This window comes from Dendrobates tinctorius, unplaced genomic scaffold, assembly GCF_039654945.1.
Source record: "Dendrobates tinctorius isolate UK_male_01 unplaced genomic scaffold, ASM3965494v1 ptg000032l, whole genome shotgun sequence".
Lineage (NCBI taxonomy): Eukaryota > Metazoa > Chordata > Amphibia > Anura > Dendrobatidae > Dendrobates > Dendrobates tinctorius.
Window position 1 is genome coordinate 6,657,984 of NW_027361700.1, and position 24,121 is coordinate 6,682,104.

The 24,121-nt window shown below is 48.9% G+C and overlaps 1 protein-coding gene across 1 annotated transcript in view; it reads left to right on the plus strand.

The window, feature by feature from the left end:
- Window positions 1-24,121, plus strand: part of KAT2A (lysine acetyltransferase 2A) — a 73,890-nt gene that overhangs the window by 16,132 nt on the left and 33,637 nt on the right. Inside the window, exons 3-8 of the mRNA XM_073572350.1 lie at window positions 656-801; window positions 14,253-14,342; window positions 16,104-16,285; window positions 16,585-16,776; window positions 20,765-20,871; window positions 21,647-21,745. Of these exons, the coding sequence (XP_073428451.1) occupies window positions 656-801; window positions 14,253-14,342; window positions 16,104-16,285; window positions 16,585-16,776; window positions 20,765-20,871; window positions 21,647-21,745 (816 nt within the window). The remainder of the gene's footprint in view (window positions 1-655; window positions 802-14,252; window positions 14,343-16,103; window positions 16,286-16,584; window positions 16,777-20,764; window positions 20,872-21,646; window positions 21,746-24,121) is intronic.

Below are 24,121 nucleotides of genomic sequence, written 5' to 3' on the forward strand. Positions count from 1 at the left end.
GATGTGGGATATTAGTGGTAGTAGTCCGGTGGCTCTGGCTGCTGGGATGATGTGGGATATTAGGGGTAGTAGTCCGGTGGCTCTGGCCGACCGGATGATGTGGGACATTATAGTGAATGTGGCTATGCGGAGTGGATGGGGCTGCACACTCAGAGATAGATATATATATTTCATTATAATTTGTTATAACTAACCGTAGTTAGTTACTATGCCCGGGCAGCGCCGGCTCGTCACTTAGTAGCGCTATATAAGCAAAGCATATTAAATAAACTGAGATTCTGGTTTGGCTTTTATCCTAACTCATGTGGCAAGGCTCGTTAGAGTCGATGGCTCTGGAATTCTAGTCCTCTTCCTCTATGAAGAGACAATTTGCATATCCGGAAGAATATCAGTCCAGCGAGCGACATTATGCAAACTTTTAAAAATGCTACCAAAACTTTAATATTTATTGCGTACTAAAACCACTATCCGAAGAGGTGACGGATCACCTATAGGCAACTTACAGATGGAAGGGACTTGTCTTTATTGTCACGTTAACATTCCTGGCCCAAGTGCCATCCTTAGCACTTGATATATTTTGTAGTCAGCATTGAACCTGTTCTTTAGCTGTGAACATCAGAATTGGTTTACCAGTGGTTTTTCTCTTTACCTGTAGCCGACCACGTGTCACATTTAGAAAATGTGTCTGAAGATGAAATCAATCGTCTGCTGGGTATGGTGGTGGATGTGGAGAACCTCTTCATGTCTGTACATAAGGAAGAGGACACTGACACCAAACAAGTGTACTTCTACCTGTTCAAGGTGAGATTTGTCTGTAGAAGTCCCCTCTATAATGTAAAGTCCTGCGAAATATGTTGGCGCTATAGAAATAAAATTATTAGTATTATTTAGCACTATAGCTCCTAATGTTTCACTAGAAAAAAAATGTGAATAAGGTTTATTCCCACTTTTATGTATGGCATCTCCTTTGCCTGATGCCTCGGGGTCTCATCTCTGTGACTGTCCATCTGTCACGAGAGCAGGACCACCCTGACCCCTATTTATAGAAGTCAGTACAGCAGCATCCATGAGGAGATGGAGCAGGTGTGCCTTACCTTTCATCTAAGGGTATGTGCACACAATGTCTTTTTTCAGGTGGGTAACCTGCCTGAAAAAGCGCTAAAGAGAATGAACATATGCACAACAATGTTTAGTCTTTTGTGAGCTTCTTTTAATCACTTCAGCTGCAAAGAGATTAAAAAAAAGTGAATGTCTATTCTTTAACTGCTCATTATTTTATACATCAAAGAAAAAAACAAAAAGGCCTCAAAAACTGGTCAGAAAGACTCTGGGACAAAATATGTCATGTGCACATTCCCTTTTCTCTATCTCTTCATTTGGGGACACAGGAACCATTGTTGTATGCTGCTGCTGCCACTAGGAGGCTGACACTTTGCACATAAAAAAAGTTAGCTCCTCCTCTGCAGTATACACCCCACCGACTGGCACCAAGCGAATCAGTTTTAGCTTAGTGTCAGTAGGAGGTGGACACGGGACTCTCTGGAGACCCATATCTACCTAATGTACGTCGTTCCTTTTCAGATTTCCGGAGGGATACAGTGTGAATGGTCACTACTGTACTCCCACGCAGAGACTATGAGTACGGCGTGTACTGCCACCCTGTATCCTCATGTCTTCCCGGCAGTACCAGAACCCCTAACACAGAAGCGTGTTCAGGTGACCCGGACCCGGTCCTGCCTTCGTCCCCCTACCCACACGCCCACCAGAGCCTGTCGGTTTGAGGAGACGTGGAAGTTGCGCGGAGGAACCTCAAACTGATCCCAGACTTCCGACCTACTGGGAGGTACCTTCTTCTCTCCCCAGCCCCCCCCCCCCCAGAAAGAAGATTGGAAGACCGGAGGACCCTCAAGCGGCTGGAGCTGCCGTAAAAAGAAGATTGGAAGAAGGGGGGGAGGGATTTTCTGAGGGCATGCCCCCTTTATTTCCACACTGGGCATACCTTTTTTCTGTGGCGTTTGGGGATTTCGCCACTCCAGGGGGCACGAGCTCCAGGGTCCCCAGAGATATCTGGGCTTTTTGGAAACCATGCTTCTTCACTTGGGACCTTTTTTCTGCTGGCGCGGTGTTTGCGCCGATGCAGGAAGCTGTACACCGCTGTGGGGACATTTTTTGCACCGCTATAGAGGCCTCGGCGTCCTTTCCCCCTCTGCTCCGGCGGTCACCGCCTGTAATTTAGGTCCCGGCATCATATCGGGCCTAGTTACAGTGCAGGCTCTGCCCCCTTCCTCTTAGCCTTTCCGGACAGGCTTCTCTCCCGTCCGTCTCCCTCTCCTATTCCTGGTGCGGCGTGAGGCTCCGCCCAGTACTCAGCCTCCACTGTAGGCTGGAGCCACCGCCATATTGCGCCTCCGGACCCTGTGCTTAGCTCCGCCTCTCTTCCGGCTGATGAGAGCGGGATTCCTCTCAAAAGCGTGTGTTTTTCACCGGCCGGGTCCCCTGATAGACGCGTCTTCCGGATTGTGCACCCGGACGGCTCCTTCTCTCAGAAGCTCTGCAGGTCCTGCGCTCGTCTCATCACCGCCTAAGAGCAGACTGCAGAATACCATGAGTAGCTCTGCCCTGCAGAGCTGACACTCTCCTCTGCTTCTTTTCTGTCCCCTAACCTTCTGGCAGTCAGTTAGTGGGTCTGCTCATCATGCCTAAGCACAAAGGAGAGCCTTCTCGTCCTCCAGCTTCATCTTCCTCTACTCTGGTCAGACACTGTGTGCTCTTCTTGCAATAGCAGACTCCCTTCAGGTCAGCCCTCTCCCCTCTGCCAGGCCTGCTGCAACCCCACAGTACCCACTACCTAGGAGCCCCTTTCTGCCCCTGGCGACTCTGAGACCCCTATTCCTGGGTGGGCTTCCTCTCTCTGTCTGTGGCGGACCTCACCATGGTGTCACAGACCCTGGTGTTTGTGCTAGACAGATTGCCCCTTCCGGCTCCCGCAGTCGCCAGTGGTTGAAAAGATTCTCCCCCTGGCCCTTCCAACACATGCCGCAAAAGACCCAGATAGGAGCACCGTTCTAGGTCCTCTTACCGCTCCTTCTCATCAGCCGGTCCTTCACGGTGAGATCCCTCTTCTGGATCCTCCTCTCCTGAATAAGGCGAGGCGTCTTCGGACGCGCTGTCAGAAGATGAGTCGAACCTGGATTCCGAACAGGCCTCCAGCATGACAGATATGGTGCAGAGCTTGATTGTAGTGGTCAACCAGACCTTAGGCATCAAGGAAGCCTCTACGGAACCTGCAGATCAGGTGGTTTCGTTCAGATGGTCAAAACCACCTTCTAAGGTCTTTGCCCCCCCACACTGAATTTGTGGAGATACCCAAGAGGGAAAGGGAGAATCCGACCAGTCGCTTTCAAAGAGGGAAGCACCTCGGCATCCTATACCCCTTCTCCCCTGAGCTCACCGCTAACTGGACGGTTTCCCCTGCTGTGGACCTGCCAGTTTCCAGACTGTCCACCAACACGGTCCTTCCACTTTCTAATGCAGCGTCCCTCAATGATTCCAATGATAGAATTATAGATTCGCTGTCAAAATCATAGAATCATAGAATTGTAGAGTTGGAAGGAACCTCCTGGGCCATCTGGTCCAACCCCCTGCTCAAAGCAGGATTCGCTAAATCATCCCAGTCAGATGTCTGTCCAGCCTCTGTTTGAAGACATCCATTGAAGGAGAACTCACCACTTCTCGTGGCAGCTTGTTCCACTCATTGATCACTCTAACTGTCAAAAAGTTTTTTCTAATATCTAATCTGTGTCTCCTCCCATTCAGTTTCATCCCATTGCTTCTAGTCTTTCCTTGTGCAAATGAGAATAAAGTTGATCCTTCTACAATGTGACAGCCCTTTAGATATTTGTAGACAGCTATTAAGTGGCTATTAATCAGCCTTTGAAGCGGCGACTTCTACATTATGCCCCGCCTTTGCCTCTACCTGGGTCTCAAAGGCCATAGCCAGATGAGCCAAACAACTTCGTAAGGCTGGTTTCACGTTAGCGTTTGGAGCTCCGCCCCCCTGCTGCGCCTCCGATCAGCTCCGCCTATGAGCGCATGCCGCTGCATGCAGCCTGCGTACTCTATCTTTAGCATTGGGTACGCAGGCCGTGCGCAGGTATCCTTTTGCCGCCTCATGCATCCTTTTGATGGTGCGCCGACCTGCGCCAAACGCAACGTGTTGCATTTTGGTGCGGTCGGCGCACCGTTGAAAGGATGTATGCGGCGGCAAAAGCATATCTGCGCACGGCCTGCGTACCCAGTGCTAAAGATAGGGTACGCATGTAGCGGCATGCGCCCATAGGCGGAGCTAATCGGAGGAGGCATGGCAGGGGCAGAGCTTCACGGCGAGCGTCCGCTGCGCCTCCAAACGCTAATGTGAAACTTGCCTAAGGGCATCATTGCGGGAGGTTCACCGTGGGAGCTTGCAGAACAGATTTCCTATCCAGGGAAGAATTTGATATCGGCCTTCCTGGATGCCACATCCTGTGCCTCTCAGGCATCCAGCAATATGGTGGCCATCTGGAGGAACACTTGGCTCAAAGCATGGCAAGCGGACCTTTTGTCAAAGAAGTCGCTTACCTGCCTGCCCTTCCAGGGAGTCCGCCTGTTTGGCTCCATGTTGGATCAGATCATTAAGGAGGCAACTGGAGGCACGAGTTCCCTCGTTCCTCAGTCCAAACCTCGCAGGCCTTCTCTAAAGTGGCAGTTCCGCTTTTTTTTCGGCCCTTTCGCCGCTTTGTGGTGACGGAGGATTCCTCCGGTCAGCGCATGCCACAGACCCGCCAGGTCAGGAAGAAGGCTTCCTTCAGGCCCACTCCTTCCTGGCGTCCTCATAGCTCCCACGGTAGGTCCACCAGGCCCAGACCTGGCAGATCTTCCTCAGCATGACTCTGGTCCAGAGCCCAGCGTATCTCCTAAACTAGGTGGTCGTCTCCTGTTTTTCAGGGATGTTTGGCTCGCCTCGGTGGAGGACGCATGGGTCAGGGAGGAGATAGTATCCCCAGGATACAAGACAGAGTTCACTTAGTGCCCCCAAGATAGTTTCTTCGAATCACGTCCCCCAAAGGATCCTGCACTGGTTCCGGGTTTCTTTGCGTCCATCGCCTCCCGCCTCAGTTCGGGTGTTATCGTCCCCGTACCGAAACGAGAACGCTTCACAGGTTTCTTTTCAAACCTGTTTGTGCCAAAGAAAGGTGGGGAGGCTCGGCCCATTCTGGATCTCAAGATACTCAACAAGAGAGTCCGCCTGTGACATTTCAGGATGGAGTCCCTCCGCTCAGTAATTGCTTCCATGGAGACGCAGGAATTTCTGTGCTCCATAGACATCCAAGACGCCTACCTCCACGTTCCGATTTGCACAGCTCACCAGAGGTTCTTTAATTTCGCAGTACAGAGGAACCACTTCCAGTTTGTCGCCCTGCAGTTCGGACTCGCGACCGCTCCCAGGGTCTTCACAAAGATCACGGCGGCTTTGATGGCTATTTTGAGGATCAGGGGCCTAGTACTTATCTTGTACCTTGATGACATCCTCATCAATGCCCAGGGAAGTGTGTCCATCATCCTCGACTCCCCGGTCCGGTTCGGGTGGCTAGTCAACTGAAAAAAGTCCTGCTTTGTTCCAACTCAGCGCCTTTGTCTTTCTGGGCATGCTGTTTGATACTAGACAGGCGAAGGTTTTTCTCCCCAAAGAGAAGAGAGCAATCCTCCAGCACGGAGTTTGTTCTCTGCAAGGCCCTCAGCTTCCTTCCTTCCGTTCAGCAATCAAGGTACTAGGCAGAATGGTAGCAGCCTCGGAAGCAATCTCCTTTGCACAATTCCACTTGAGACCTCTTAAGCGGGCTATCCTTTCGCAGTGGGACAAGTCTGTCCTGTCTCTGGATCGTCCGCTTCGTCTCCCTTTCAGAGTCAAGCAATCTCTCAACTGGTGGCTGTCATCCCCCCTCATCCTCCAGGGCTGGTCCTTCCTTCCCGTCCATTGGCAGGTTGTAAAGACGGATGCCAGCCTTCTGTGCTGGGGGCAGTTTTTCGCCATGTGACGGCTTAGGGACGTTGGTCGGTGCGAGAGTCCTCTACCGTTCAACATCCTCGAAATCAGGGCCATCCTTCTCTCTCTTACTGGGAATCGCTTCTCAAGGGTCCGTCGGTCAGAATTCAGACGGACAATGCCACAGCAGTGGCATACGTCAATCACCAATGAGGTACCAGGAGTCCCCTGGCGATGGCCGAGGTATCCAGGATCCTTCACTGGGCGGAGACGACGGTTCTGGCAATATCCGCAGTGCATATTCCCGGCGTGGATAACTGGGCCGACGATTTTTTCAGCCATGAGGGTCTCGCGGCAGGAGAGTCGTCCCTGCATCAGGAGGTCTTACATCAAATCTGTCTTTGATGGGGAACTCCGGGACGTGGACCTCATGGCGTCCCGGCTGAACAGGAAAGTTCCACAGTTTGTCTCCAGGTCCTGCGACCCTCTCGCAGTGGACGTCAATGCTCTGGCCAGTCCCTGGTCGCAATTCGCACTTCCCTACCTTGGTTCCCAGAGATAGTCAATCTTCTGGCGGATGCCCCTTGGAGGCTCCCAGTCAGGCCAGATCTTCTGTCACAAGGACCGATCTGCCACCAGAGTTCTCGGTCGCTCAATTTGAAGGCGTGGCTGTTGAAACCCTGGTTCTAAGAGCGTCCGTTTTCTCTGATCGGGTGTTACGCACCATGATCCAGGCTAGGAAACCAGCATCTTCTAGGGTTTATTATGGGACCTGGAAAGCCTATTTCTGCCTGTGTGAGTCCAATGGCATTCCGCCAATGACTTTGTTGCTTCCCTCCATTTTGGCCTTTCTCCAAGCAGGACTTGATGCTGACCCTGCCCTTAGTTCTCTAAAGGGGCAGGTATCCTCTTTCAGAAGTCCTCATCCTCCTGTTCTCAAGTCAAAACTTTCATTCAGAGAGTGGCGCATGCGGCTCCCCTGTACCGGAATCCCGTGGATCCCTGGGACCTCAATCTTGTTCTGAAGGTCATGAGGGGCTCTCACTTTGAAGTTCTCAGAGAGTTTTCCGTTCTGTCCTGGAAGGTGGCGTTTCTTGTGCCTATCACTTCCATTAGATGCGTCTCAGAGTTGGCGGCTCTTTCCTGTCACCCCCCCCCCCCCCCTTGGATCTTCACGAGGACATGGTGGTGTTGCGGTCTCTGCCTTCTTTCCTTCATAAGGTGGTATCCACTTTTCACTTGAATGAGGACATTGTCTTCCCTTCGGTCCTGCTCCGACTCATTCTCTGGAGTGTTCATTGAACAGGCTAGACCTGGTCAGGGCAGTGAGGGTCTATCTGGCTAGGACTGCTTCCTTTAGGAAGACTGTTCTCCTATTCGTCATTCAAGATGGTGCGCGAAGAGGCCTGCCGGCCTCCGAGGCTGCGATTGCTTGCTGGATCAGAACTGCAATTTTGTAGGCTTACCGGCTTAAGAACAGAGTGCCTCCCCCTGGGATTAAGGCTCACGCTACCTGGGCAGTGGGCGCCTCCTGGGTGGTACATCATGGAGCATCCGCCCTACAGCTTTGCAAAGCAGCGACCTGGTCTTCCATCCACACGTTTGCCAAATTTTACAAGGTCCATACCTACGCTTCGGCGGACACCAGCCTAGGCAGAAGGATCTTGCAGGCGGCAGTGGTGAGTTCTCTGACCTGAATGGAGTGTTTTTCTGCTGTTTCCCTCCCTATGGACTGCCTTGGGAGGTCTCATGATTCCTGTGTCCCCCAATAAAGCGATAGAGAATACAGGATTTTTGGTTGCTTATCATAAAATCTGTTTCTCGGCGCCTTCATTGGGGGACACGGCACCCTCCATTGTTTTACAACTCCTGTTATTTATTCTGTGTTATTGTTACAGTTGAGTTGTCTGTTTCTTCTTTCTATCATGTTGTTCTCCTACTGCTTTCTCACTAACTGATTAGCTTGGTGCCAGTCGGTGGGGTGTATACTGCAGAAGAGGAGCTAACTTTTTATGTGCTTAGCGTCAGCCTCCTAGTGGTAGCAGCACACAACCATGGTTCATGTGCCCCCCCCCCCCCCCAATGAAGGCTCCGAGAGAGATTTTCTCCATCACTTCATTGGGGAACACAGGAACCATGGGTGTATGCTGCTGACACTAGGGGGCTGACACTATGCACACACAAAAAAGTTAGCTCCTCCTCCGCAGTATACACCCCACCGACTGGCGCTCGGTTAATCAGTTTAGCTTGGTGTCAGTAGGAGGTGGGCACGGGTCTTTCATTAGACTCTTATCTACCTCAGTGTGCGTCGTTCCCTTTCAGGTTTTCCGGAGGGATACAGGGTGAATAGTCACATCTGTACTCCCACAAAGAGACTGTGTATGGCGTGTACTGTCACCCCGTAACCTCGCACGTCTACACGGCAGAATCAAGAGCCCTAACACGGATGCGTGTCCAGGCGACCTAGACGATCCTAGCCCCTGTCTCCTACCCACTCGCCTACCAGAGCCTGTCGGTTGATGGAGATACTGACGTCCACACACGAGTTTTCTCTCATGGACGTCCTGATTTCTTCTCCTGGATGAGAGGTACCCTTTTTTTCCTCAGGTACCCCTTAGGAGTAGACTACGGAGGGTAAGTATTGGCTGGCTGAACCCCTCCCGACTCCTCTGTCAGGAGTTCTTTCCTAGTTCCCCACTGGGCGGTGGGAATGAATGCAGGGTAAACATTGTGTAGGGCTACCTGTTTCCACTTTCCGGCGTCACCTGCATCCTACTGGTTCTTGGTTCGATCAAGCCGCTTATCGCCGCGGTTATGCGTTCCTAGTGAGGCCTCCGCGCTGCCCCGCGTTCTCCGGCGGCCGCCAGCTCTAATCCAGGCCCCGGCTTCTAATCGGGCCTTGTCCTGAGGCGCGGCCATGCCCCTTCCCTCGGGCGCCCACCGCTTGATTAAGAGACTGGAGGCGGCGCATGGCCCTGCCCACTCCTCCCAAGCCTCCTATAGGCGTTTGGCAGCACCATCTTTGAATCCCTAAGAGAGCGATTCGCTCCGCCCTCCCTTCCCAGATCCACAGTGAGCTAATTACCGCCCACTGCTTCAGGAGCCAGCGTTTCTCCTCAGGCTGCCTCCATTTTCCTCAGCTGTGAGCCGGTCGCCTTTTCCGGTCTGCAGGACTCGCATACAAGCAAGCTGCGCAGCCCCTAGCTGGAAGTCGCTTCAGGACATCGGTTCCGTGAGTAGCTCTGCACTGCAGACTGACACCCTCCTCAGCCCTCTGTCCCCTAACCGTCTGGCACTGTTGGTGGGTTAGCTCATCATGTCTAATTCTAAACCTCTTCGCTCTCGCCCTCCAACCACCTCCTCTTCGTCTGCAGTGGTCAGTCACTTTGCATGTTCTTCTTGTAATCGCAAATTTCCATCAGGTCAGTCCTCTCCCCTCTGTCAGGACTGCAGCAACCCCATTGAACCCACTGCCCAGGAGCCGCCTCTTGTCCCAAGTGAGAGTGAGTCCCCTATCCCAGGGTGGGCTTCCTCTGTGTCACAATCTGTGGCGGATCTCACCAGGGTGTCTCAGACCCTGGTGTCCGTACTTGATAAGTTGCCCCTGCAGGCTTCCGCAGGACCCAGCAGGTCACGGGAAGCTCCGTCTGAGCCTGCCAACATTAGCCGCAAAAAATCCAGACAGGAGCACTGGTCCGATTTCCTCTTCCCGTTCCGTCTCGCCCCATAGCCCGTCCCAGCGGCCCTCTTCCCGATCTTCCTCACCTGAGCCACGCAAAACTTTCTCGGATGTTTTGGAACTGGATTCGGACCGAATCGCTGACATGAGGGATATGGTCCAGAGCCTCATTGGAGCCATCAACCAGACCTTCAAGATCAAGGACTCGTCTGCGGAACCTGCAGATCAGGGGGTTTCGTTCAGACGGTTTAAACCACCTTCCAAGGTCTTCGCTCCTCATTCTGAGTTCCAGAAGCTTCTGACCAGGGAAAGAGAAAATCTGACCAGGCGCTTTCAAAGAGGAAAACGCCTTGGTGTGTTATATCCTTTCTCGCCGGAGCTCACCGCCGACTGGTCAACTTCTTCTTCTGCCGTGGACCTGCCGGTTTCCAGGCTATCTCACAACACGGTCCTTCCGATTTCTGAGCATCCTTGGGAGATCCTAATGACAAAATCATAGAATCTTTTGCGAAGTCAGCTTTCGAAGCGGCGGCATCTGCTCTAAGCCCGGCCTTTGCTTCTACTTGGGTTTAAAAGGCCATAGCCAAATGGGCTAAGGGTCTCCGCCAAGGCATTCTGGCCGGAGCCCAGCCAGAGCAGCAGGCGGATCTCCCCGACCAGATTTCTCACGCAGGCGAATATTTGGTCTCTGCTTCCCTAGATGCCGCTTCTTGCGCAGCTCAGGCATCTAGCAACGTAGTGGCAATTCTGCGCACAGTTTGGCTCAAGGCCTGGCAGGCGGACTTTTCATCAAAGAAGTCCCTCACCAGCCTACCTTTTCAAGGATCGCGCCTCTTCGGCGACAGACTGGACCAAATTATTAAGGACGCCACTGGGGACACAAGATCCCTTCTTCCCCAGTCCAAACCTCGTTGGCCTCCTCCGAAACGTCAGTTTCGGCCCTTTCGTCGTTTCGCAACAACAGAGACTCCTTCCCAACAGCAGAGGCCACAAGCGCGCCAAGGAAGGAAAAGAGTTTCCTTTTAGGCTCACTCCTTCCTGGCACACCCATTCCTCCCAAGGTAGATCCACCAGGTCTGGAAGGTCTTCCTCTACATGACTGGCATCAAAACCCCGGAACATCCCTCCAGCTGGGTGGCCGCCTTCAGGGATGTCTGGCTCGCCTCGGTGGAAGATGCCTGGGTCAGGGAAGTTGTATCCTCAGGATACAAGATAGAATTCGTTTCGCGCCCTCGGGATCGACTCTTTGAATCCCGACCCCTGAAATATCCCGCCTTGGTTCGGGGTTTCTTCACAGCCATCGCCTCTCTCCTCAGATCGGGGGTGATTGTTCCCGTACCAGACAAAGAGTGCTTCACAGGTTTCTACTCAAACCTGTTTGTAGTGCCGAAAAAAGGCGGTACTGTTCGGCCCATTCTGGATCTAAAATTACTAAGCAAAAGGGTGTGTCTGCGACATTTCAGGATGGAGTCCCTTCGTTCGGTAATCGCTCCCATGGAGGCACAGGAATTTCTGTGCTCCATAGACATTCAGGACATCTATCTACATGTCCCCATCTTCCCGGGACATCAGAAATTCCTGCGCTTCGCGATACATCAGGAGCATTTCCAGTTTGTCGCCCTACCTTTGGGTCTCGCCACTGCTCCCAGGGTTTTTACAAAAATCACGGCAGCGTTGATGGCCATCTTGAGGATCAGAGGTCTCGTGCTCTTTCCGTACCTCGACGACATCCTCATCAAAGCTCCGTCCTTGCCCCAGGCTCACGAAAGTCTGACCATTGTTCGCGATACCCTTTCCCGATTCGGGTGGATCATCAACAGAAAGAAGTTCTGCCTGGTTCCAACACGTCGTCTTGTGTTCCTAGGCATACTTTCCGACACCCGTAAGGCAAGAGTTTTCCTTCCCGAGGAGACGAGAGTAACTCTTCGGCGGGAGGTTCGCTCGCTTCATGGCCCCCGGCTCACTTCTCTTCGATCAGCCATGAGGGTCCTAGGGAGGATAGTGGCAACGTCGGAAGCGGTTCCCTTCAAGACCGCTTCAGCAGGCCATTCTGTTGCAGTGGAACAGGTCTGTCTCCTCCCTGGATCACCCAATTCGACTCTCTTTTCGAGTCAAACTGTCCCTCAATTGGTGGCTAACATCACCTCCCATCTCCCAGGGCCGGTCTTTTCTTCCGGTACATTGGCAAGTGGTGACGACGGACGCCAGTCTTCTCGGCTGGGGGGCGGTGTTTCGCCATCTGACCGTCCAGGGTCGTTGGTCGAAGCAGGAAGCTGCTCTCCCGATCGTTCTAGAGATACAGGCAATTTTTCTGTCCCTACTTCATTGGGACAAACTGCTCAAGGGTCTGCCAGTTCGGATTCAGACGGACAATGCCACAGCGGTGGCATACGTCAACCACCAGGGAGGGACTCGGAATTCCTTGTCCAAAATTCTTCATTGGGCAGAGAGGTCAGTTCCAACAATATCCGCGGTACATAGTCCCGGCGTGGAAAACGCGGCCGCCGACTTTCTCAGCCCCGAGGGTCTCGCGGCAGGGGAATGATCCCTGCATCAGGAGGTCTTCCATTAGATTTGCCTTTGATGGGGGACCCCGGACGTGGACCTTTTATGGCATCCCGTCTGAACAGGTAGGTTACACTGTTCGTGTCCACGGCCCGCGATCCTCTCGCTGTGGGTGCCGATGCTCTGACCATTCCTTGGTCACAGTTCGCGCTCCCCTATCTGTTCCCTCCCCTTCCGCTTCTCTCCTAGCTGGTGAAGATCAAGGCAGAAGGGGTGCCAGTCATCCTAATCGTGCCGGATTGGCCCAGAAGGTCTTGGTTCGCGGACATCGTCAACCTTCTTGCGGACGCTCCCTGGAGGCTTCCAGACAGACCAGATCTTCTGTCTCAGGGTCCGATTTACCACCCCAATTCTCAGTCGCTCAGTTTGACGGCGTGGCCGTTGAGACCTCAGTTCTGAAGGGGTCAGGCTTTTCAGATCGGGTAATTCACACCATGATCCGTGCTAGGAAGCCGTCTTCCAGAATATACTATCGAACATGGAAGGCCTATTTTGGTTGGTGCGAGTCCAATCACATTCCGCCTATGTCCTTTTCGCTTCCTTCTGTTCTGGCATTCCTCCAGGTGGGCCTGGACGCTGGTCTTGCCCTTAGTTCTCTAAAGGGTCAAGTATCGGCACTTTCCATTCTTTTCCAGAAGACGTTATCCTCTCGTCCGCAGGTCAAAATGTTTCTGCAGGGGGCAGCTCATTCAACACCACCGTATCGAGCTCCCGTGGATTCCTGGGATCTCAATCTAGTCCTAGAGGCGCTACAAGGTCCCCCCCTTCGAGCCTCTCGGGGGAAGTCTCTCTCTTTTCTTTCCTGGAAAGTGGCCTTTCTCGTGGCCATTACTTCCATTCGACGCGTCTGAGTTGGCGGCCCTTTCTTGTCGACCTCCTTTCTTAGTGATTCACCAGGATAAGGTGGTGCTGCAGCCTCCTCCGCCTTCCTTCCTTCCCAAGGTGGTGTCTATTTTCCACCTGAATGAGGACATCGTTCTACCTTCCTTTTGCCCGGCTCCAATTCATCCCCGGGAATGCTCCTTGAACAAACTAGACCTGGTCAGGGCGACGAGGGTCTATTTGGCTAGAACGAAGGCGTTCCAGAAGACTAGACTCCCTTTTCGTCATCCCAGATGGTGCGCGAAAGGGCCTGCCGGCCTCCAAGGTGACTATTGCTCGCTGGATTAAATCGACAATCTTGGAGGCTTATCGGGTAAAGAACAGAGTGCCCCCTTCGGGGGTTAAAGCTCACTCCACCCGGGCAGTGGGCGCTTCCTGAGCGGTGCACCACAGAGCTTCCGCGCTGCAGCTGTGTAAGGCTGCAACCTGGTCTTCTGTCCACACGTTTGCAAAGTTTTACAGGGTCCACACCTATGCTTTGGCGGATGCCAGCCTAGGAAGAAGGATCTTGCAGGCAGCGGTGTTGAGTCCGCTGACCTGATGGAAGTTTGCTTTCCCTCCCCAGGGACTGCTTTGGGGCGTCCCATAGTTCCTGTGTCCCCCCCAAAGAAGCGATGGAGAAAACAGGATTTTGGTTGCTTACCGTAAGATCTGTTTCTCGGAGCCTTCATTGGGGGACACAGCACCCTCCCATGTTTCTCAACTTCTGTTATTGTTCTGTGTATTATAGTTACAGTTGAGTTGTCCTCTATTCTATGGCTTCTACTGCTTTCTCACTAACTGATTAACCGAGCGCCAGTCGGTGGGGTGTATACTGCGGAGGAGCTAACTTTTTTATGTGTGCATCGTGTCAGCCTCCTAGTGGCAGCAGCATACACCCATGGTTCCTGTGTCCCCCAATGAAGGCTCTGAGAAACAGATTTTACGGTAAGCAACCAAAATCCTGTTTTACTGTAAGCAACCAAAAATCCTGTTATTCGTGAAGACCAAATTTCCCAGAGTTGGGGTCCCACTTATATCTATATTGCTGTGTGTGTTACACCTGTATTGCTCACATTTCTGTTCTCTCATTACTGATGATGATTTGTCATTTTCTACCTTCAGCTTCTTAGAAAATGCATCCTGCAGATGAACCGACCAGTGGTTGAAGGTTCTCTGGGAAGTCCACCGTTTGAAAAGCCGAATATTGAACAGGTGATTTTTACCATGGAGTTTAGGTGTCAGGGTATGTGCGGACTTGTAAGCTGTTGTCGTGGCTTCAAGTTCTAAGAAACTACCCTACTCTTGCTCCTTGTATTTTATTTTTTTTTTTTGTTTGATTTTTCAATTAAAGCACTCCACTTCAGTCCCCTTTCTGATACTCTGATATTCTGGCCAAAACGGCTGTGAATGAAGGTTACATCAGTTCATGAGAAAATGCACAATTACAATGTAAAAACAGGGTGGAGGGGAATCCATAGGGTAATGTTGATGCAACACCTTGTTTATTTAAATTAGCGACGTGTTAAAAGTAAACTACTTGGCATCAGGACAAACAAAATCACAAAAATAAATGGGTTTCACATCATACGATAACTTTTGTTTTTTTTTTTCATCAGAAACGCTGCGTTTTTGCAATCTGCTTTCTATGGGTAAAAAAAAAGCTGCAATAAGCGCTGAAAGAGTTTACATGCTGCAGTTTTCTAATTGTCGGAAAAAAAATCAAGCGTGTGCATGAGATTTCTGAAATCTCTTAGATTTTGCTGATACTCTAAAAAGCAGCAGACTATATTCATGCAAATTAAAAGCTAACTTGCAAGAGGCTGAGACTTTATTTTTCTCTTCTGCAGCTTTTATATGTTGGATTTTTGATTTATTTTTATTTTTTTTTTTTACAGCATACCAGAATTCTGTTTAAAATAAAAAAAAAAAAAAAAAAAAAGCCTACAATCCCCTTCTGCAGATCACAAAAAAAGACCCTTCCGTATTCTCGCAGACGGCGCGGGCTTGATCCAGCGTCCCCTCTTCTTCTGCAATCAGTGTCCTCCTTTCCAGCTTATGTGCATAACACATCTTGCGTCATCCACCCAATTGCCCCCCCCCCATCGCACAGGCGAACTTCTCTCTGCCCTGCCGAGGGCAAAATAAAGTAGTGTATTGCACATGTGCCAGCTTTACCTACGGGTCAGCGTCACTCTTTGGCTGTTTCCGGCACATGCACATTACAGTACTTTGTTCTGACCTCGGCAGGATAGAGAGAATTGCATCTGCCTAGTAGGAGCGCGATGGGGGACACTGTGTGGATTACGCAGGATTCGTCATTCACATGGGCAGGGAAGGTGTTTTTTGGGGTCTGCAGAGTGGATTTGGGACTTCCTTACAGCATTCCCATATGCTGTAACAGGAGGTTTAGTAGTGGTGGCTTCACTTTATATGAGTAAAACCTGGTAAAAGGTTCCCTTTACTTGGAGTGGTCTACTTTAGGGCCAAATATCGGGGGGGGAAAATACCTTAAACTGAGGTTTTGGTTAGAATAGCATAAATATCTGCATATTGCACCACTCCTTTGCTTATATAGATCTGCAGCTGCCTATCTTTGCCCTGGGTTAGCAGTAGATGCAACAATCTCTGCATCCACACATCAAAGATGCCGGCAGCCCCTTGATTGTACCTCTGATGCCGCCATAGGTGTAGTGTACCCACTTCTGCCCTGGTATGGAATGGAGATATGGGCAGCAGAATTTCTGCAGTTCTGCACATGTTCAGTGCCTGCACAGTATTGGGGCAGCCAATGAGGTGGTCACATGCTGCAATCCTGTGACTGCTGCCATTTTTATCATGTAGAAATGGAGACTACAACGTCTGTTTGCACAGGGCATTAATAGACAGCTGGGAGGCTTTTCCCAGCACAACCTCAGTTTAATGCAAGTGGGAAATCATCCATATTGTACATTTATTTATTTTCTTCTTCCACAGGGGGTGTTAAATTTTGTGCAGTACAAGTTCAGCCATCTACAACCAAAAGAACGGCAGACGATGTGCGAACTCTCCAAAATGTTTCTTCTTTGTTTAAATTATTGGAAACTGGAAACTCCTTCGCAGTTTCGCCAGAGGTCACAAAACGAGGATGCAGCAACTTATAAGGTTAATTACACAAGGTAAATAGGATTTAATGTTTTGGGGTATCTGTGTACTGTCCAAAGCTCTTCTTCTGTCTTTCATGGTTAGATTTTAAAGGGGTTTTCTACTTTAAGCAGCCCTTTTCCATATGCCCTGGCATACCAGCTAGGTTTACAATGATACAGGAATAGGGAGTGTACTGTTGCATAACTGAGCAGAATTGCCATTAAGATGTAAACCATCACAATTATGACAAGCGTTGTTTTTTTTGTATATCCATGTGATATTTGTGGGGACCTGCTCCTATACAGATGAGTATATATTTCTTCTTTTTCAGGTGGCTGTGTTACTGTCATGTCCCGCAGAGCTGTGATAGCTTGCCAAAATACGAAACTACGCATGTGTTTGGAAGAAGCTTGCTCCGCTCCATCTTCACAGTTACACGCAGACAACTACTAGAAAAGTTTAGGGTGGAAAAGGACAAATTGGTTCCAGAGAAGAGGACACTAATTCTCACTCACTTTCCCAAGTCAGTATACATGACACTTATTTTCAGTGCTCCATGCATATATGTGTGAATTGATACAGGACAAATGATCATAAAAATGGAACCAATAATTATGTAACAAATTAAATCAATTATTATATACCAGCAGACTATAGTGTAGGTAACTCTGAAATTAATTAGAAAATCGAAGGAGAAGAGACCGAGATGGTAAAAAAAAATTAGAAGTGAATTTTGACTGAATATAAAACCGCAATAAATGCATTTAGGCATTATTATTGGGCACGTGGTGGCACAGAAGGCACTCAAACGAATGACAAAACATACCATATAGATGAAAATGATCATAAAAAGCAGCATGTATGTCAAACTGTGGAATAAAATCTATAAAGTGCTCTCGGTGAGAGAAACAAAATAGGAATCTTGTGGGTATGATACCTTTTAATGGCTAACAAATAATAGTGAATGTTGTTACAAAGCAAGCTTTCAGGACTGCTTACTTCCCTTCATCAGGCTATATGACAAAATATTTGAAGAAACCTTATTTATATACAGTTTAAAGCACAACATTTCAATAAACAAACAATGAGCTTGAAGAGAGAATCCTTAATTAGGTAAGATTAGAAAAGTTCTGTGAGATCAAAGGGCTACTTGGAGGAGATAGCTCAGATATGGTAATGGGTCATAAAAGCTTCTGACAAATTGAGTCCTGTGAGAATAGAATCAAAGATTGTAATGAATTTGTGTTCCCACACTCTCCGATGTGTCTGTGATTTAAAATTGCCTTTTAAAATAACAACTTTCATATTGCCTATGTTGTGTCCTGGATCACAGAAACGTTTAGCCACAGGTAAATGGGTTTTCTTGTCTGTGATTGTATGACGATGAGGCCTCATCCTTGCTCTCAGTCTCTGTCCTGTTTCTCCAACATAGAGGCCACCCACAGGACATATATTGCATAGAATTAAATACACCACATTGGAAGAGGAACATGTGAATGTCCCTGGGATCTTATAGTCCTGCTGTGTGTTGGGAATTTGGATTTTGTCTTTGGTCTCTATATGAATGCAGGTTTTGCATCTTCTCCCATTGCAAGGATATGTTCCTCTTCGTGATTCTGAGGGCATTGAACTTCGGATAATGATGTTTCTTAAGGCCCTTTTACATTTAGCGATGCACCAGCGATCCAACCAGCGATCCGACCTGGTCAGGATCGCTGGTGCATCGCTAAATGATCGCTAGTGAGCTTTCATACAGAAAGATCTCACAGCGATGCAGCAGCGACGCAGCGCACGATACTTACCATTCACACACAGCGATCCTGCGTCCTCCCGCCCGCCTCCACGCGTCGCTGGACGCCACAGCAGGAAGCCCAGCAGGAAGCTGACGACGAGAAATGGAGCCGGACATTCTCGCGCGATCAGCGATAACCAGCGGGGGAGCCGGTCGCTGGTAAGTATCACACACAGCGATATCGCTAGCAATATCGCTATAACGTCACAAAACCAGTGACGTTTTAGCGATATTGCTAGCGATATCGCTTAGTGTAAAACCCCCTTTAGATTGGGAGGTTGTCTGTAACATAGCAAGGGGGGGTCTTTGAACAGTGTTTTTAACCAGTCATCCTTGTGTAGGATATGGTGAAGTTTCTTAGCCATTTTTCTGAGTATTTCAAGCTGTGGGTTGTAGGTCACTACCAGAGGTACACAATGATTTTCCTCTTTTTTTTTTTTTTTTTTTCTGTATTGAAGTACTTGACTTCTAGCGATCCTTGTGGCCCTAACAATCTGATCATCAATGGAGGTGGGATGGTAACCTTGATTTAAAAATGACATTTTAAACTGGGTTAGGTGTTCATCCCTGTCCTTGGGACTGGAACAGATACGGTTATATCTGAGGGCCTGGCTGTAGACAATGGACTTCTTATTGTGTTTAGGATGGAAGCTGTCCCATTTGAGGTATGTGGGACGGTCAATTGGTTTCCGATATACTGATGTTTGGAATGAACCATTTTGGATTTTTATGGTGGTGGCTAGGAAGTTGATTTTTGTTTTTGAATGGTCTAATGTCAAGTTTATGGTTGGATAAAATTTGTTGAATTTGTCATGGAAATTTAGAAGTTCTTGTTCAGGCTCAGTGCAGATTATTAATATGTCATCAATGTAACGGAAATAGGCAAAGGGTTTGATGGAGCAGGATGTTAAAAAGTCATTTTCCAGTTTAGCCATGAAGAGGTTAGCGTACTGGGGTGCCATTTAACTTCCCATAGCGGTGCCGGTGCGTTGTAGGTATAGCTCCTCACCGAAAGAGAAAAAGTTGTGTGTGAGGATGAATCTGGTAAGTGCTATTACAGACTCGTAGGGGATCCCTTTGGCCTCAAGAAACATTCGGCAGGCGGCTGGTTCATCTTCGTGTGGGATGTTGGAATATAAGGATTCGACGTCCATGGTGGCTAAGATGGTGCTGTCGGGGAGGGGACCTATCGTGGATGGCTTATTAAGCAGGTCTGTAGTGTCCTGTATATAGCTGGCTGTCTTCCTTACCAGCGGCTTGAGGATGTTTTCAACCCACCCTGAGAATTTTTCAGTGAGTGTTCCCATCCCTGAGATGATTGGCCTCCCTGGGTTGCCTGGCTTATGAATCTTGGGAAGCATATAGAAAGTTCCCATCCTTGGATTCTTGGGACTGTGGACCGTAATATAATGTACAGACCCATATAAGGTGCAGTAGTGCTAGATAAGAGCAAATGCTGGATCAGAAATATCCATATATGTAATGGTAGTAAGATAAAGTGCTTAATTCAAAATGCTAGTATGCAAAAGAAAGAGATGCATAGATGTAGTCATAGCAAGATATAGTGCTTGATCTAAAGTGCTAGTGTGCAAAAAGGATGCAGATATATGTACAATATATAATAGCTAGGTAACTAGCCTATAATGTAGGACCCATAGTTCACCATGTACTATGATTATATTGACACTGTACATACTAGGCATATCATTATGCAGAGCGCAGTGTAAACACTTAAGTCAGCAAAGGGTATGGAATATCAATAAACCATATAATGCAGAAGAATAGATTAGGCAATAACCATGACATTCAAATCCACTCACAGAATCAATGACCGAGACATATCCCTGTAGATAAGCTGCTGATGTGGCCCCAAACCCCGACATGCGTTTCGGACCAAACCTTTGTCAGGGGGTATGCATGAATTGTGGTCATAGCCTGGACCATTTCCAGTAAAATGTCATTGTACTGCTGCAAACAAAACCTTTTCAGGTAGCTCTCCTAAGGACTCTTGGAAGCAGTGCATGTAATATCTCCCCTATAAACTGCAATGGACCTATACTGTATTTCCAACTTTAGATCTAATTCTACATTTTGGGTTTGCAATATTATATGCTGAATTTTGGTGATACCAGCACAGATGCCCATAAAGCGCATACTGCTCTGTAACACAAATCCATGGAGACTTGGACCCTTTCGTTTTTTTCTTGTTATTAATTGCAGTTTTTTCTTTGTGCCAAACTATTCAATAAGGAGTGCAGGTTTCATGAATTTGGCACAAATTGAAAAGTGTTCTTTTTTTTTTTTTTTTATACCTTGAACTGTTTTTGCAACTTTTTAAAACAAAGTCACATGTTTTGTAAAATCCTGCAAAAATTGCACCAGAATACTGACATACTCAGAGATACACTACTGTGGGGACTGAAGTGGAGTTGTGCCATATTTTGCACAATAAATAAAAGTTTCAATTAATTGAGCAAAAACGTGAAGTTCTAACCAAGAAGCAGAAGACAAAATGGGTAAGCATATATAAAATAATGAATTGGGTACAAACAGAAAAGGCAAAAAAACAGGCACAAAGGCTATGATGAATCATGGCCTTGGTGTGTTGATGCGCAAGTGTTTGCGTGCATGTGGCTTTTTCCTCGCCTTGCCCCTACTATGGAAAGAGCAATGACAAAATCACAGGCATATTCATTTCATGCTTTCTTTTCCTTTGCAGATTTCTTTCTATGTTAGAAGAAGAGATATATGGTGAAAATTCTCCAATCTGGGAAGCTGATTTTACGGTCTCTAACACTGAAGGTCATCAGCTAGTGTCTCGACCAGGTAAAGGTGAAACCATTATTATGCAGGCTACATGTCAGAGATTACACTGATCAAAGCAATATGAAGAAGTACACCTATTACATCACAACTTTGCCTAAAGGGCTTGTTACATCATGAACGTCTCATAGGAACCATGGATCATTGTAATTCTGGATAGCCGGAGTCTCACCTCGAGTTACCTGGCTCTTAGAGGGGGCGTCAATAAGCAGGGTTTCCCTGCTGTGGAGCCATATAACAAGATATTGTTGGCTTTTATTTCCATTGTAAACGGATGTATTCACTTAGTGGTTTTCATATATATATTTCACTTCAAAAGCTGATCAGTGTGTATGCCAGGCGTCAGAACTCAGCTAATTGATATTGATTATCTACGTCTTGGGATAAAAAAAACCTTTAATTCTATCCCCAACAGAGCTGCTAATTATGTGATCCTTAAAGTAACTGGTAAACTTCAACTTATGCTAATATTTGGACGGGAATGACACTGAACCCCACAGTTTCCAGGAGAACTTCCTGTTCACTCCCTGGGGTGTCGGTGATGCGAGGGTATCAGTGCTAACCTTGGGTTCTCCATATGAAACTCTCCCTGCCGCTGTCTACATTACACAATAGACACTATACTATCACAATATATACAATTATTTTACTTTTGTATATGTGTTTTTCAATTTAATTTCACTCTCTTTAGTATTGGTAAGTCAGAACATTGGAGTCTTCTCAATACAAACTTTATGTATCACACTCACAGCTGACTTTTGTTGCCATGTATTCCTAGCTGCTGTGAATCCCACCACTGCTCCCAGTACTCCACTTTTGAGCAACAGCTCCTCCCTGACATCCAATGGAGATGCTGGAAACACCGAGCCAATGCCAGGTAATATTCTAGCTATGTCACTCATGCTATATACAGTCCATAGCTGTTTTAGGAAACCTGTCTTGTCAGATAATGCTATTAACCTGCAGATATGGGGTTAATATGTAGGTTAGAAATGTGCGCGGCTGCTGTACTGAAAGCACAGCTGTAAGGAAAAAATAAACTTTATTCCTCCCAGTAGCCACCGAAAGCTTTCAGTCGTGCAGGCGCATCGGCAGGCACCGCTCACAGCTCTGAGTGGCGACTGTAAGCGCACCCTGGCACTTTGACTGGCAGCTCTGCACTGATGTACTGCAGAGTGGGCTAGCTATGTAAGTGCTGGGGCATGCTTACCTCCGCCTCTCAGATTATAAGGACTGTAATTACTCCAGCATGCCTGAAAGCTGGTGGCTCCTGGGAGGAATATACCGTATTTTGAGTTTAAAAGACGAGCCGGATTATAAGACGCCCCCAAATTGAGGAGAAAAATAGGAAAAAACCTTTTTTTTAAAAAAAATGGTGGTGCTTCTTACAATCCATGCATCTTATTGCGTACCAGGGGTGGTGGCTGCTGTGAAGCGGGGTCGCTGCTGGCGGGGGCAGGAATGCGGCGATGCTGTAGACCCCAGACTGGGAGAAAGGGGTGTACGGTGGTGCGGGGGCTCCGCCGACATTTTATGAAAGTCTGGAGCCCCCCATACTTCCATGGTTTACTTTACTGGTTGGGGGCGCATGCACAGATGGAGATCGTGGCGCTGAGATCACATGTCCCCGAGATCTTGGTGCCGAGATCTCCATCTGTGCATGTGTTGCCCCCGATCAGGATGTTGAATACTTTGCCATTGTTTAGATGTTAGAGAAACTTTATACAATCTATTATAACGCCTTATTGGGGGACACAGGAACCATGGGTGTATGCTGCTGCCACTAGGAGGCTGACACTATGCAGAAAAAAAGTTAGCTCCTCCTCCGCAGTGTACACCCCACCGACAGGAAGTAGGATGTTCAGTTTAGCTTAGTGTCAGTAGGAGGTGGACACGGGTCTTTCATTAGACCCATATCTACCTCAGTGTGCGTCGTTTCTTTTTAGGTTTTCCGGAGGGATACAGAGTGAATAGTCACATCTGTAGTCCCACAAAGAGACTATGAGTACGGGCGTGTACTGCCACCCCGTATCCTCATAGCTCTCCACACAGGACCAAGAGCCCCCTAACACGGATGTGTGTCAGGCGATCCAGAATGGTCCTGGTCCCCCGTCTCCCACCCACTCGCCCACCAGAGCCTGTCGGTTTGGAGGAGACGTGGACGTCCTAAGAAAATTCACGGACGTCTTTACTTCACTGGACAATGAGGTACCTCTCTTTCCTCAGGTTTCCTCACACAAAAAGAGCGAGGAATCACGGCTCCTTCACTCCCTGTGGCAGTTAGGTACAAGGCCTCCATGCTGGCTTTCCCCCTCCTCTCCCTGCGCCTTTCTTTACTAAGGGCTTCTGCCCTCCCGGCTGCACTTAACTTATTCATCTCTGCAACCGGGCTTCATGCAGGGATCCATGTCGGGAGCGGTCGCCGCAGCGGTGGCTCCGTGCCGCCCCGCGTTCCCCGTCGGCCGCCGCAGTTACTCCAGGCCCCGGCTTCAATTTGGGCCTTGTTTGGCGTCGCGGCCACGCCCACCGCCCTCATCCTCGGTCGGGCTTTTATCCCGCCCACTGCTCTCTGTCCTGCGTCCCTGAGGCGGCGCACGGCCCCGCCCACTCCCCCTAGCCTGCCTACTGTCTTTACGTCGCGCCATCTTCTGCCTTCTAACTGCGGTTGATTCCGCATATTCTCCCTTCCTCGGCCCCTCAGTGAAAGCGTGCGCTTTTCTGCACTGCTCCTCTCTGGGTGCCTCCATTTTCTCAGTCCCCCAACCTTTAGGCAAAAGAGGCGATCGTTGTCTTCCAGCGTGAGACCCGGTTAGTTCCTTCACCTGGCAGGTACAGCCTTTCCTGCCCATCTCCGCTCGGCCTAAACAGGTACAGTGCGGAGCATATTCCACTTATAGTAAAATTAAGCTGGGCCTCACTATCCGCAGGCCAGTGATGGCGCATTGAATCCATCTTTCCTATGGAAACTGATGGGAATTGTGCTATAGCGATGCAGTCTCATGTTAACAGTGCAGCCATTAGTGTAATAAGTACCCCTAGCCGTACTATCATTAATAGTAATATAGCCGGGCAGTCACTAGCATAATGGTGCTCTGGAAACGTGCGTTCACCGATGTAACAGTGCTCCAGAGCCGTACGGTCGCTAACGTAATTGTTCCTGGGTGTCGTGTAGTCACTGGGGTAATGGTGATCTACAGTCGTTAGTTCTCTAGAGCCGTGCAGCCCTAGGCAATCGTAACCCAGTGCCACCGGC